At 39.2% G+C, this 15,310-nt stretch overlaps 1 protein-coding gene across 1 annotated transcript; it reads right to left on the reverse strand.

Annotated features, from left to right (window-relative positions):
• Positions 1 to 8,486: 8,486 nt before the first annotated feature.
• Positions 8,487 to 14,714, reverse strand: trhra (thyrotropin-releasing hormone receptor a). The gene is made up of 2 exons (XM_068323576.1): positions 13,790 to 14,714; positions 8,487 to 8,942 (listed from the first exon to the last, which is right to left on the reverse strand). Exons 1-2 carry the CDS (start codon positions 14,594 to 14,596, stop codon positions 8,487 to 8,489), a joined length of 1,263 nt encoding a protein of 420 aa, XP_068179677.1. The 5' UTR covers positions 14,597 to 14,714.
• Positions 14,715 to 15,310: the final 596 nt, after the last annotated feature.

Below are 15,310 nucleotides of genomic sequence, written 5' to 3' on the forward strand. Positions count from 1 at the left end.
ATTTCTTCAAGAGAGGCTAATAACATGGGAAATATGTCACAGGGCGTGGGTGTGGCAGAAATACTGAAAAGCAGATATAGGGCTAAACATTTATTCCCCATTGGAAAATTGCCATGAATAAGTAAAAGGGAACTAGCTCAAAACACAAAAAAAGCTAGGATGAAACGAGAATATTTGTCCAGACCAATGGAGGACAGGGACATATTTCAAGATTGAGTCAATGCTGAAGCACAAATGATATTAAATAGGGGAGTTGACCATAAACACAAAACTTAAATTGCTTCTATTAATGCAACTGAACTGAGCACAGTGATTAAAAAACTGGCTCAGAATTTGTTTAGGGAATATGATTCCAAAGAAATTGCAAGGGTTGATGGAGAGATGATGCTAAAGGATGCAGGGAAATAATGAATGGACAGAGAAAAATGTCTGGTGTCATTTCTCAGGTGAAAGTAAAGGTAATTATTGATTGTTACAATTTTAAGGAAATGAGAAGTAAAAGTAACTTGTGAGCCGGCAGTAGGAGGTGCCAGTTCACCACCTGAGCACTGCAGAGGCACCTTGAACAATTCACCGTCCCCCCTACAAGCTGCTCATTGAGGAGCACCACGATGGAGCTGCCGACCACTCTGCCTCTCACTGTATATACTACATATACAATATATTGCATGCCTATATTGTACTGCATTGCCCTTTTGTGTGTGTGTGTGTGTGTGTGTGTGCGTGCGTGCGTGCGTGTAACCTTCAGTTACCATCTAAAATATAATGATTGGACTGGAATGTTAGATAACAAAATTAGATATCTTCAGAATCTCTAGATTAATGTTAGGAAGTGGAAGTGAATTTTCTTATTCTCAAAAACATATGAAAACTTACCAAATGATTTGGTGATGGAAAAAAAGCATTAACATGAGGGGAAACATGCCCTTATATTTACCCTACTTTATAAAAATGAAAATGTGATGAGCTATCTGTTGCCACGCACAAAAAGGAAGAACCTAGAGATAAGTTTTAGTAGTAAATTTATTGCTGGATTAAAAAGCGGAAGGAAAAAAGGGATCAGAACATCTAACGTGTAATTGAATCTCTGCAAGCAAGGAACAAATCTACTCAAGCTTGAAATGGTGAATATCAATGCAAGTGACGAATACAGAGGAAAATCGCTCAGGAAAGGGTGAATGCCGGTTACTCAAAAAGCATTGCCTTAAAGTCTCCCGAAAGCCACTAAAAGAGCCCTGAAAAACTGAATTAGAGGAGTGCACCATGCCATTAGAGAAAAGGCAATGCCAGTACGCTAATCTACTAGACGCAAACAGAATGCTTAAATTGGAGCAGGAGGCTATATGTGGAATTACGAATCATGCCAAAAGAGACAGATGCGGCCTGATCAAAGAGCAAGGAAATAATAGATTGTTCTTGTATTTTTACTTCCATGTCTAGTAACTTTTGTTTTTTTATTTATTTATTTATTCATTAATGGGAAAGATTAAGTGATATATGAATTATTGGCAGTTTCCCATTAAAATGGATGCATTTTCATTTTTCCTCACATGTCACAGCCAAGAACACCACTTGTTTTATGTTGACAAAGAAGAACTGGAAAATGAGTGAGCAGGTGGTGGTCAGTAAATACGGGGTTTGGATGAGCTGACGGTTCTGTAACAAGAGAATCAACATTCGTTGGACTGGAAGAATAAAATTTTGTGATGTGTCTGGTAGACAGGGGGCATACTGATCTTGGTTAAGCACCTTTTGTGATTACTGTACTGCAAATGTAAAATAAATAAATAAATCAAGTGTAGTTTCAGTAATTATGAATCAGCATGTTACTGAATAACTCCCTTCTGCTGCTACGGCTACAGGCATTGGAGCAAGATGGAACAAAGTTGTGCATTGAGGCTGGCTTCTCCGTTTGTGGTAATGGTGGGGAGAATCACAATTGCTAAGTTACTCCAAGAAAATGCTTAGGAATTTCTAGCAAGTACAAGGATTTCAATGTCCAAAATGCACCAATTTAGTTTATTGTTGGATAGAAAACTAGAAAACTTTTTCTTTTTGAAAAGTCTTGTGATCTTGCTGTTTCTAATATAGTATGTTCCTCCTGTATCTGTAATTAAAAATGTGTATAACTTCTGGATTACTATATAATTTAATCACTTCTAATCACAACAACATAAATTGAAACATATGCATTACTGTAAGGCTGATAAGTTTGGTATCTTTACCTTGTCAAGTATTTTACCTCATGCAAGAAGAGATATTTATTTCCAAAGGAACAGGGTCAATCTTATTGGATACCTTCCCTGGAGGCAGGGCCAATCAGCAGATGAGGTCTCCAAAGCTCATATTGCATACTGCTGATGGAAGAGGCTGGGCTGAGGTGTGGTGGTGTGGGCTATGAATGAAGAGGCGAAGGTATTTTCAACGTTTGACACAAGAATCAATAACTTGGAGTGATCTCTCCTATATGGTGGCCTGGAGGACATCACTGGGTGTTATGGCTGAAGGGGACAGGCTACAGAGTGGTGGGTTTTGAAGGTCTTGATAATGCTGAAGCTTTGAGATCAGAGAAAAACCTTCATTGAGAAACAGGTCTTACTCATTTTGAGCTAAAGTTGATCCAATGAAAGTGATGTGGACTTTCACTACATAATGGGAGATTGTGCTTCCTCAAACAGAAGCTCGCCGAAAACTTGTACTCTGATGTCATCATATCTGGTTTGTGGTTCGACGTGTAAAGAAGACACGTCACAATAAGAGGAAAGCCTTGCTGTACTGATACGATGAGTAATACGTAATAATTAATATCTTTATTAAGGATTTAATTTTACTATTACGTTTGATTTATATCTGGAGGACACATTTTTAGCCAACTGAGGGAGTATGTTTCTAGCTCACGACAAATGGAGTTCTGACAATCACAGCACTGTATTAAGAGTCTAGGCAGATGGTGCCTTGTTCATTGGGATTTGCGCTTAGGGATCCACCATTGTTTCCACCTACATACAGTAATTAACAGATTCTGCAGGTGGTCACACAAGCCTTAGATGCTTCGGTCATAAAAAAACAGGCATCATTAGAAATTTGAAACAAGCGCAGCTAAAACAAATGGTTGCAGGTAATTTTAGCCAAGCTACCACCTATGAGAATAATCAGCATGAAGACGGTGGGTCCTGGCTGATGACGAAACAGATGTGGGAAATTCAGGCTGTTCAATCAAGTTTCTTTTATTGGTGAGTAACAATTTACGTCTTACGATATAAAATGATGAGATATTCATTTGATCATATCTTAAAATTTGTTCCCATTCAATATGTCTAGTACACATTTTTTAATAAACATACACAGTAATCTGTCCCGTTGCGATATTCAGTTAGTGGGTTTTAGTTTCTTTTTTTTAAAAAGTTAGGGCACCATTGATTTCGACCATCTAGAACACTGTAATTGACTTTAGTCATTTGTAAACCAAGTTCATGCAGTATAACCAAATTCACAGGGCGTTAAAAGCCAACTCCTCCTGCCAGCTCCAATTGTAGCTCAGAAATTCATAGGCCTGACTACACATCAAAATAATTTCACAAGATGTGAAAAGAATGTTTTTTAAATTTTTATTTTATAATTGATTCTTTTAATCGTTTGTGTGTAAAGATAAAAGTCATTGGATCTGATGTTGTTATCCAGCTAGCATGTCCAAGCTTTGTTATTACTAGGTGAAGTCAAAGCATGCATGCTTCTACATGTATATGTGATCACACGTTAATGCTAATACATGAAGAATTACAAAAAACAATAAAATGTTGTTACTGCAAAAATCTTAATGTCATTGCGTATACAACATCAATACTTGGGACGCCTAAATTGAAAAGGTAAAGCAACAACCAAATTAATTCACAATGCTGAAAAAAATCTTTTACAATGCATTCATAGATATTTGCATACATACTGTAGATATTGTAACCTAAGACTGAAAGAATTGCTTGTGCGACTTTTCAGAAACACACATATTGGTTACTACTGAGAACGATATGTGGGAGATGAAGAAGTCCTAGCGTAAGAATAAAGACAATAAAATTTACCACTGAAGCGCACACAGTGGATGAAATGTCACAGCAATCACCATTTATTGTCTTTCAGTTCCAAAGACATTATCTTCCAGCGTCTCTTCCAGCTTCATAACAGTGGATGGATAAGTACTGCGAGATACACTGTTATCATTATAACCTATGCAATCTCATGATATGATGACATAACTATTTGCCAACAGTAGCTGATCGTAAATTGTGCAGGTGTGACATTGAATTTGTGCTGTGATGGCCTCAGAGATGAAATTGTGCCAGAGAATGCCACCATATGCTGACTCACTATAATGTGAAGCATCGACCCTCTGATTGATGTCACTGCATTGTCGTAGCTCATGCAGGAGCTTTTGCTGCCTGGATCACAGTGTGCTTAGGCGATTTCTACTATAGCTGCTGGTAGGTCAGTGCAGTACAAGTTGCAGGATGTAAAGGGGAAAAGGAGACATTTAACTGTAGAAGAAGTACACTATCCATGGGGCAGTGTTTGTTGTCTTAGTTTATTACAGACAAAAAACATTACATATTACAAAACAATCCATCAAACAACGAGAGAAGAAAGAGCTACCTTAAGAGAGGATTGTGCACAAATCATTACCTCAGATGTTACCAGATTTCATTGTACTTGTGTTCACAACTCAAACGCTTGTGTGCATGCTGCAAACCGTGCAGAATGTACAACGGAATACATCTCCATCACACCTGCACCTCAAATGTGTCTCAGATGTGAACAAGCACGTAATTAAACTAAAGTCCATGAATGAGAGGTACTTTACACCTTTTCATGTCTAACCTACTCTACTTCAGAACATGTGGGTGTGCAATGATTGGTTTGAATTGATAAAACAAAATGTACTGAAGGAGCACTGGACTGTAACAAACCACTACTTCACCAAATGCACTCACTGACACAAATTTGAAAACACAATATGGAATTAATTTCACAAAGCACTGCACAGATCAAGTAACTTTACAGAATAGACATCCCACCCAACCCCCACCCCCACTACTTTGTACTTTATAACACAAGCTGCTTCCTTTTACTCAGTATCCGTTCCCTCCTCCCCCTGAGTGCTCATTGATTTACACATTTAGAAGTAGCTGAAGCAAACAGTGGAAAATTCTTTTAATAGCAGGGTGAGCTATATACATACTGTGAATTTCACCAATTCAAGTATGGCACTTTGTCGCAAACTATATATACTACTATACACTGATTCCTTGGTGGCCCGTTGAGCAGATAAATCACAGTGAAGTGCCATATTCAGCAGTCACAGCTAATATCAGTGAATTACTGCCACAACAGCAATCTGACCTTTGACAGGTAGGGTTACAGAATTCCCGCTAATTATTCGAGACTGGCAAACAACCTCCACAGGCTCAGAGACCACAAGACCGCCTTGAATGTGGCCAAACCAATAAGGCTGTGGTTCATCAGTTGCTGTGAGACTGAATTCCCTGTAGAAAATACTACAATTTTTAAATGATACCACAGGTTTAATTGAGTCTCTGTAATGCATCTTTTTTTTCCTTACATGGATGATTACAAAAGGTCATGTTGTTCCATGTCTGTGCTTTCTCCCTGGTAGCAAGATTAAAATGTCACGGTGTTGTCTACTGGGATTCATTTAAGTGTCCTCACAGCAAGAAGGTCCTTGGTTTGATTCCGTTCAACTCTGTGTGGCATTTGTGTGTTCTCTCTGGTTGCCTGGTTTACTCCCATCTCCAAAAACATGCAACACTAGTGATTTGGATAAGTAGATGACAGCAAGTCTATTTCTGATCATCTGGTCTTCATGAAGATGAATGAATGAATGAATGAATGAATGAATGAATGAATGAACGGACGGACGGATGAAAGAACGAACGAACGAATGAACGAACGAACGAACGAACGAACGGACGAATGAATGAATGAATGAATGGATGAATGAATGAAATGGTTTCTGTTGATGATTTTGAAGAATTAAGAGGGAAATCTGATACACCTGGCCATAAATTAGGTCTTATGAATGGATAATCAAAATTCCATGATTTACATACAGTATATTATTTATCATTATAGTTTAAATGTCTAATTATGATGGGTTACAGTTCTCAGGAATCCCAGAACATGACTCGATGCTATAATTTTTATTGTTCTTTCACTGGTATTCACAGTATTATAACTTGTTTGGCTAAAATTAAAGTGACTGTATTCTATTAAACATATTTAAACATGTATGTGTAACTGCTCAAAAGAAATACGATATTACACATTTTATTTACCAAAAAGTAATGGAATGTTCTCTTATGGCAATTGTATATTATATCAATATGAAATATTTAAATGAGTAACATTATATAAACAATTTGGATGAGTGAACATGGTCCCTCATAAAAACTAAAAGAAAAGAGAGCAATGAACATCCACACCCCCACCCCCACAGAGGCCATTCTGGGTTTGAAGTGATGCTCATTATAAAGATGGCATAATTAATATTAATTTTGCTTCCATCCTTAAGCAACACCATGATAGAATGTGTGACTACTTAACATGGGTTTTATACTCTTCCTCTTTCTTACAACTTAAATTTTTATGAGCTGGAACAAAATATCTCCAAGCCTTCAGGGTCTTTGACGTGGAAAAAAATCTAGCATCCTCTGTTTGCAGTGCTGATGGCACCTTCGCAAACAAGAACAACACAACTTTAAATTCCTTCTCAACCATTCAACCATCTCCTTACTTAATGGCTGACTCTGGTCCCAGGGGTAAGGAAGAGTTAAGTCACTGGGAGCACCGTGTGCTACATGTGTCTCTATGTTCATGGAACAAACGTTAGCAGCATGTAACGGCTGAGACAGCTGAAGAAAAACGAGAACAACAGCAAAAATGTCAGTCATATAATACAATTCTTAAAACCTACTTAGACTAATTTACACTTGGCTTGTGAGCGTTGTGAAGTTAGTTCACTAAATGACCATCACACTCTAGCTTCTGTTTGCTACTGTGCCCCTGACCTCTCCGTGTGATAGTCCCAACCTTGATCAATCATAATCTAAGAAACGTTGGGTGTCTCTACACTGACTTATCTGAGGCACAGAAGAACAGTTTCCAACACAATGTAACACAAGATATGATAAGGTTACACCTGTAGTAATATCATCTTCTATTGTCACAACTGTAGTGTTTCTCTTGCTGTGTCATTGAAGGTGACATTAAAATTGATTACTTAACAAATTAATCATTAATTTACAAATTAATTTTAGACAAAACTAAAAATAAAATACATAACTTAATTTTTTTTCTTATTTGTTGCTACTTTTGTTTCTTCAGTCTAGTGGAGTATTTTGAAAACCTTCAGTCTCCACTTGTACATCTACATCTAACATATGTAAATAACATGCGTTACAGTTTTGGAAGACTTTATTTGCCTTAACAAATTCCTTTAGCTCTACTGACTGCATGATGTCTAGCTACTGTGACACAATATGTGAAAACCTATGAATTTAGGAAAGGTCTGTTCTCCTGCACCCAGACCAAGTGAGGATTTATCAAACTACTACCATCCCTCTATTGTACCACTAGTAGGACAGATAATAACTGACCAAATTCAAGGTAATTGAACATTACTAGACATTAGAAAATTATTATTCTTAGAAACCATTTCATTACCAAATGTTAAATTGTTGTCCTTTTATATACAGTCATTTTGACAGTCTTGTACAGCTCAAATGCTATTTTCTTCTTTTTCTTCCATAATGTACAGTATAATTGTATTTTTGTGTGTATCAGTCAAAGCTTTTGAGCAAACATCCCTTTCTTAACAGCAGGATTTATACTAGCCTATACATACATCCTCACTATAGTTTCCACTGCCATGTGACTTATTATAGTATTTAGTTTAAGAAGGTCTGGTTCTGTTTAGAGGGAGGAGGGGGATGTGGATGGAAGTAGACTGCTTCAGCCAAACAATTTATTTAACTATAGGATAAACATGATGACATTTACTGCTTTCCTGCACCCTAAAAGTGTACTCAAAGGTGTCTCCGCAATACATCTGAAGAATGAGGTACATTATGTCCTGCATTAACCACTAATGTTTCCTGTTTTTCAGATGCATAAATTAGAGTACAGGGTTGGTCTGCAGTCATGAATATCGTTGCCGTAAGGATATCTCAATTAAATCCATGTTGCACGATTCATTAAATCTCCCTTCACCTATTTTAATAAAAAGCCTTCATGTCATCTCATCACAGCATCCACTTTGGCTATAGGCAGACGTTTCTGTGAAATCAAAGAAACATTTCTGAGCAAAAACACAGAACAGAAATTAAACTGGAAGTTGTCTGGGTATACTTTTAATGAACACAGAAACTCTCAACTAGCCCATGCTTGACTGAACTCAGACTGTAGCTGTCAGAAATCTTTTAAGTTGGAAAGTTTGCCTTTACATCGCTCCCAGACAGAGAAGGCTCTTTAAATGGTATTTGCCTGGCACTTGGAAGGATGCTGGGGGGTAAATACTGATTGGTCGGCATGTTTAACTCGTCGTCCATTACTGTGGTGAAGTGATCGGGGCTTTCACCATTGGATGTGTCTTTGATGACACTGTAGGTTAGCGCCATGCTGTAAGAAGCTGGTTTCTCCTTACGCTGTGGGCTGCACTGACACAGCTTCTTGAAAGCGGTGCGGAACTTTTGGGACATGACATTGTAGATGACCGGGTTGATGGCGCTGTTTAGGTAAATGCAGAGACGACAGAAGAGCAGGAACCAGGTGTCCAGATACGCCTTGTCCAGGAAGGAGTTGACGACCACCAAGGTCCGGTAGGGCATCCAAAGTAAGGCGAAGAGGATCACCACCACAGCCAGCATCTTTGTCACCTGATGAAATTCAATAATCATGCATCAAAAAACTGCTATAATATTAAAACAGTTAAAACAATATTAAAACAGTAAAAAAAAAGAGAACAGCTGAAAGTAGTGACTTTTTCATTCATATAGTAGGATAGGCAAATTTGGAATTTAAACAAGCAAGAGTTAAGGTAAGTTTTATTAAAGCCTCCCCCTAAACTATTACAGGATCCATTTACATGATTTCACTCCCTGTGTTTCAAGAGGAACCTTGGTTCAAACAGAACACTGGTTAATTCTTGGATAAACACTGTCTTGTCTGCTGAGGGATGGTAATATGATCATAATATTCTTGTCGAGACTCCCTCAGAACAATGGCAAGGCCAACTTCTTGTTTTGACCATCTATAATGTTGACTTGCTGTTCCTAGAAAGAATGAAAACATGGTTATGCTCTAGGTTATATCTGGGACGAAGGCTAATATCTGGAGTTGCAGAAAATGGGACGTAAGATGTCAAGACTATATTGCTAAGGGAATGGACAGTTGAAACAACAATGTCCCACAACAAATGTCAAATTTTATTGTATGAATTGGTTGAGAAACATATTACAAAGAGAGAAATGTGAATTCTGGGACTACACAAGCCAGACTGCTTCTACCCGTCAGCACTTTTTTGGGGGGATTTTGTTGATATCGCAAAGAGATGAAGGTGGTTAAGACTGTTATAATTACAAAAAACTAAACAAGATATAGATAAAAAATATAAGTCTTTTGTTCCGTTTCGTTGCGTCGAGACTTTTCGTTCTCAGGACAGAAACTGCCAGATTTCAAAAATGGCTCCTGAATGTAAACTTCAAAATGACACCATATTGTTGTCATACAAACAGGCAAAATTGTGTGACTCTGTGACAGTCCGCCCTCTCACCCGCTGCTGCTTCAGTGTTTTTCCACTCACTTGCTCACTCATCTGACAGCTCCACCCGCCTCATCACCCCATTCCACTCACCTATTCACATAGGTGCTGCTCATCGACAATCAAAACCTGTGTTTAAGCTCCACTCACCTCTACTGCCCCCACTGTCAGATTGTTCTTTGCCCTTCAGTGAAAGACTTTCCAGCAGTCACCTCCAGATTGATCTCCTGTTGCAGACTCCACCCGATCCTGACCTTTCTGCTCTGTTGAATCTCCAGTAAACACCTCATCCTTCTGTCCCTGAACACCAGTTTCGCTTCTGCCCCCCCTGGTTCCTGTCAGTCTTTCCCTGAAGCTCTTTGGTGTTCTCGTGCTTCGACATGGGGGTTACCTTCATACAGACTCTACCCTGTCCTGCTGACGTGCAACCCCACCCCACCCCCCACCGGAGACTCTACTTACCTGTCATTCATGCTAGCCCTTGCTGATGTTCACCTGCTGGTGCCTGTTTGTGTTAAAATCATAAATTAATCAATTGCCCATGCTTTGGTTGGGCTGTATTTGAGGCTTATCTGCCCCATTATTATGGCACCCATTAGTATTCTTTGTGTACAGACTGTCAGCACCCTGTTACGGCCAGATGAAATATGTTGGACTGCCTGATTTTGTTTGTGCTGCAGCTTTTAAGTTTTAATAGATTTACTGAGCCAACACTTTGATTTCATTCTGTAATATTGATTTTGAAAATTTACAAAACAAACTGCTGCCTTGTAATTCATTCATTCATTCATTCATTCATTCATTCATTCATTCATTCATTCATTCATTCATTCATTCATTCATTCATTCATTCATTCATTCTCTGTAACCACTCAGCCTGTGTGGGGTCATGGGGGAAACCCAAACATTAGTGTTGTGCAAAACGGGCCTTAACCAACATGCACAATACCAGAACCATATGTGAGGCGGGGGAAACTCCGGGCGTGACACCAGTTCACCACGGAGAGCACCATATATAACATGCAATATATGATTTAACTGATCCTCTCTGTGTACTGAACCACTCACTGAACATTTCCTGTTGTTGATTCTTCACATTAAAGCCACAGAAATGGTGAAAATGGAACTGGGCTGTCCGCACATCCGAATGCTCTCACAGAGGTTAACGCTGTCAACATTCATTCATGAAAAAGCCTCCACCCAACCTAATTTGTAATTCCGTTTCAACAGAAGATTGGTTTCTTGTTTGTTGTTCTTCGATTGAATACAACACCTGCACTGATGGAAAAATTGTGTGACCTTTTCAATTAATCCAAACGTATGAAAACAATAATGATCACCAGAAGAAGTATTAAGGATTTTATCTTTAAATCTGTGATATGTGAGGACACAGGCTTAAAACAGATCTGAAGTGATCATCATGAAACCTCTCCACAGGGTGGGGGGAGTCATGTATTTCCAAATACAGGTGATATTCCGTGCCGTGCTGACATTTTGTACATGAAACACAGTGTTAGAGCCAAACACAGTGGTTTGGCTCTTAACCAAAGTCATACTGAAGCTGTGATTCTCACAGAAGCTATTTGACATACAGTATGTCTGGAGTAGTTCCAGTAATAATCTGAGTGAAAGCTTAACAATCTCACATGTTTGTGTATTTGTTAGTTAATGTAATTTTAAAAAATGACCAACATCAAACAGACATAGTTATTCTTTAGACAAACATAAATGCACCAGAGTACACATGCAATGTGTTTGTGTTTGAATTACTCTGATTGGTACATGAATCTATTGCATTTTAAATATGAATGGAATGTCTTGGTAAGTCAGTGCTTCTAAATTAAAAATCATCTTCTGTGTATTTTATGTCTTTCAAGAGATCTTCTTTACAACTAGAAGATTATGAAAGAAAAAAGATTACTCATACTTGTAGGATTTGCTTCTAATTTGCATAACTGAAACACCTCTCATGTAGATCTCATGAAACATTTAAATGCCAATTTCCAACTACAACTGATCAATTCTGAATGCGTAACTGAGAAGGCCTGGATTATTAAAATAATTATCAGTTGACGTGAATGATCTAAACTGCAATCAGGTGAGTCTAATTGGAAAGGGGTGCTGCCGGTGTCATCAGCGAGCAAAATACATGAGATCCTCATCACATTTTGACCTTTAGGTAATTCACTAAGGAGGACAGTATACCACCAGGTATACGCTTGACTGAATGATTATGGGCTTGCATTCATCAAGAGAAAACAACAAGCCATGCTGATAGAGGAATAGCCTCTTTAAGTTGTGGCTGATTAGACTGTCCAACAGAGCATGTAGCTTCCTCAGGGTACCACACCTATTCATTCTAGGAAGACTTCTCCCACTGATCTAATAAACAAACATCAGTTCCCCACCTGTGTGTCTAACATGGTGTGTCTGTGCCTTTAGAGGATTCTGTGTTCCATTTAACAAGGTGGGAACACTTTGCAGGGTGTAAGAAGCTTTTGACAGGAGGCGGATGATGTCAAACTGAGCAGGGTCATTCAAAGGATGGCTGTGCCTCAGGCTCTTCTAAATAAAAATAAATAAAAAAAACATTCAATATGAATAAAACTGGATCTTGAAATGTGTCCATTTGTTTGTTGGATGGTTGGTTTCTGAGCTTCCATCAAACTTTATGGGAGGATAGCAGTTTGCCCACAATGTATGAATCCTGATGGAAAAACATCAAATATAATTCATGGATTGTCTGTGAGCATGTGCAGTTTGGATTTGATTCAAATAAAAACAGGTCCAAAAGACACACAGGATAGTTTGACTGATTCAAATCCAGTAATCTGAATTATGTTTTGAGGGCTTGGACTTAGATTTTGGACAGACTTGATTAAATTAAAGGAAACTGGTGGGTCTCGGTGGAGATATGCCCTATGGAAAAGATCGCAGGTGTTTTTTGTCAGCTCAGCTTAATGTGAGCTGCAAAGAGTGTTTGTTGGTTTTAAAAGGATGGGTCAGCTCAATTTTAGTGAAAGAAGTGGAAAACTTTGCTGTGTTTGCACTGTACTTCACACTAGACACAATATGTGGTAGAATGTGTGCTGTCAGAACTTTATGTGGCAAAGGTTTGAATATAAAAGTTTGTCAGACTCAGCCATAACAAAAGAAGCAAACGTTATTATGAAATGAAAATTTTGACCAAAATGTTGTGTTTTGACTCCTGTTGATTCTAATATCTCAGAAAACACCATAAACATGGTTCTGCACACTGATTTCTAAAAGAATATCATGAACTAATGACTAGTTTCAGAATTCTAGTTCTGAATACAGTTCATTCATCAACATCAATTCATTCATATTCATGAGTTTTAGCCGTATCTTTGAATGTTGGTGCCACTCAAATCCAGAATAGATCTAGAAGACTTCTGTTTTAATAGGCTTGTTTTTTAATCTGTGAGTTTTCTCTTGATTCTAAACATATGTTAAATCATTTTATGTCTGTTTTGATAACTTGACAATGAACAAAACAAAAATGTTTTCATCAGTAGCCTATAAAATATTCAATATTTCCTCCGTAACATAAGGAATCATTCTCTTTTATCAGCTCCATTAAAAAAGAATCAAAACAGGAACTGAATTTATAAATATGACAAACACAACAGTTTAGTTTGTGCCCATCAATAAAAATGCAAATGATGCTTTAGGTGGTGTTAAATGACTTCAAATAAATCTCCCCAGAGTGGAAATGTGTGCTGGTAAATTTGACCTGTCACGTTTTAATATAAATTCCTGGTTCTGTCATTATTTTTTTCCAAAGTGATCTACTTTCACTTAATATTACCAGTTAAACGTGACATGGTTGAATGTCACAACTATAGCCTGTGGTCCTGCTCCACACACACACACACACACACACACACACACACACACGCAGATGAACCCATCCATCAGCGGTAAAGCGAGCAGTCGTCCCACCTGTCTGCGGGAGGCAGCCGTGGTGCTGCTGGAGGAGCTGGTGCTGACCATCCTCCCTCCCTGAGCCGTCTCCTTCCTCCACTTCTTGGTGCTGTCCTTTGGATCCGAAGGCAACGGGTTGAGGAAAAGGATCCTCGCGATCAGCCCGTACAGAACCGTGGCCAGCATGAGGGGCAGCACATAAAACACCGCGAAATCCGTGAAGTAAATGGGCAGGTAGTGACTCCTGGACACTTTGTAGGCGCAGCTGAGACGCGCCGCGTTATCGTAGGCCAACTTCTTGGTGTCTGACAGAAAGAGCCACATCACGCAGTAGGCGGAGGTGAGCGCCCACACCAGCATGATGATCTTCTTCGCCCTGGATAAAGTGCACAGGAATTGCGCTTTGATGGGATGGCAGATGGCGATGTAGCGCTCCACGGTGAAAGCGGTGATGGAGCAGGAGGACGCGTTTATTCCCAGGTACTGAAAGTAAGTGATTCCCAAGCAGCCCGCGTAACCAAACACCCACTGACCGTACAAGGCGTCGGTGATGTTTGGAAGCCCGGCGGCCGTCAAGACCATCAGGTCAGCCGCGGCCAGACTCACCAGGTAACAGTTGGTGGGAGTACGCATGTGTTTGGTGGTCATCACCACCAGTATGACCATCACATTCCCCACGATGCCCACCCCGCATATGAGGCACACCAAAAACACACTAACCACTTTGTATTCGACTGTGTAGTCAGTCCAAACACCCAGAGTTTGGTTGCCTTGCATCGACGTGTCATTTCCCGCAGCTGTGTTGTCCATGGTGAGGTTTTCCATGGCAGGACCAATTTTTTTTACCAATCAAATTAAATCATACAAAAATAAAATAAAATAAATAATAATACAAAAGTCGCAGAAGCCCGGGCACCAGGCATACAAAGATCAAAAAATCTCCATAAACTTCATTTCACCCGCATGCAGGTCCAATCCAGACAAACTGCATTTTATTAACGACGTTATTATAATAACGCAGTTGCTACAAAGCCATCAAAAGAAGCTCAAAAAAAAAAAAAAAAGGTCCCTGTCACCCAAACAAATCAGATGACCAGAGAGCCTCAGTCGTCGGTTTTTTCTAAGTTTTAAGAAAGGAGCGAGAGGAGGTGTTGCAGGCAGCTCGGCTCCCTGCTCGTCTCAGAGCCCACCCTGTCCTGACTGAGAGCCTCCTGCGGAGCCGCGCCGCTCCTGAGAGCCTCACGCACGGATCCGGTGAGGTCACGGATCACAGCGGAGCGCCTCTCACCACAGGGTGTCCAACGCAGACATGCATCACAACTCAGATGGTGTCTGAGTAAACATAGATATCATCTGGCTCTCAAGTTAAATCTTCTTTGCGTGACATTTATGAACTTATAAATACTTAATGTTTGTAATACGTATGACATTCTTGGAAGTACAGTATATTCAAGGAGCTTCAGTGGTTTAGTTACATCTATTAAATATTTATGAATGCAACTGCCAACAAGCAGAGTTGTTATAACATCTAACATCTAG

This window comes from Antennarius striatus, chromosome 9 (assembly GCF_040054535.1).
Source record: "Antennarius striatus isolate MH-2024 chromosome 9, ASM4005453v1, whole genome shotgun sequence".
In the NCBI taxonomy this organism is placed as follows: domain Eukaryota; kingdom Metazoa; phylum Chordata; class Actinopteri; order Lophiiformes; family Antennariidae; genus Antennarius; species Antennarius striatus.

What these genes read in the sequence shown, in the direction of transcription:
- trhra (XM_068323576.1), bottom strand. Translation starts at nt 14,596, where the DNA reads ATGGAAAACCTCACCATGGACAACACAGCTGCGGGAAATGACACGTCG. An exon ending in CGGCTGCCTCCCGCAGACAG is followed by an intron (nt 8,943 to 13,789) that starts GTGGGACGACTG and finishes GAATTTCATCAG; the next exon opens with GTGACAAAGATGCTGGCTGT.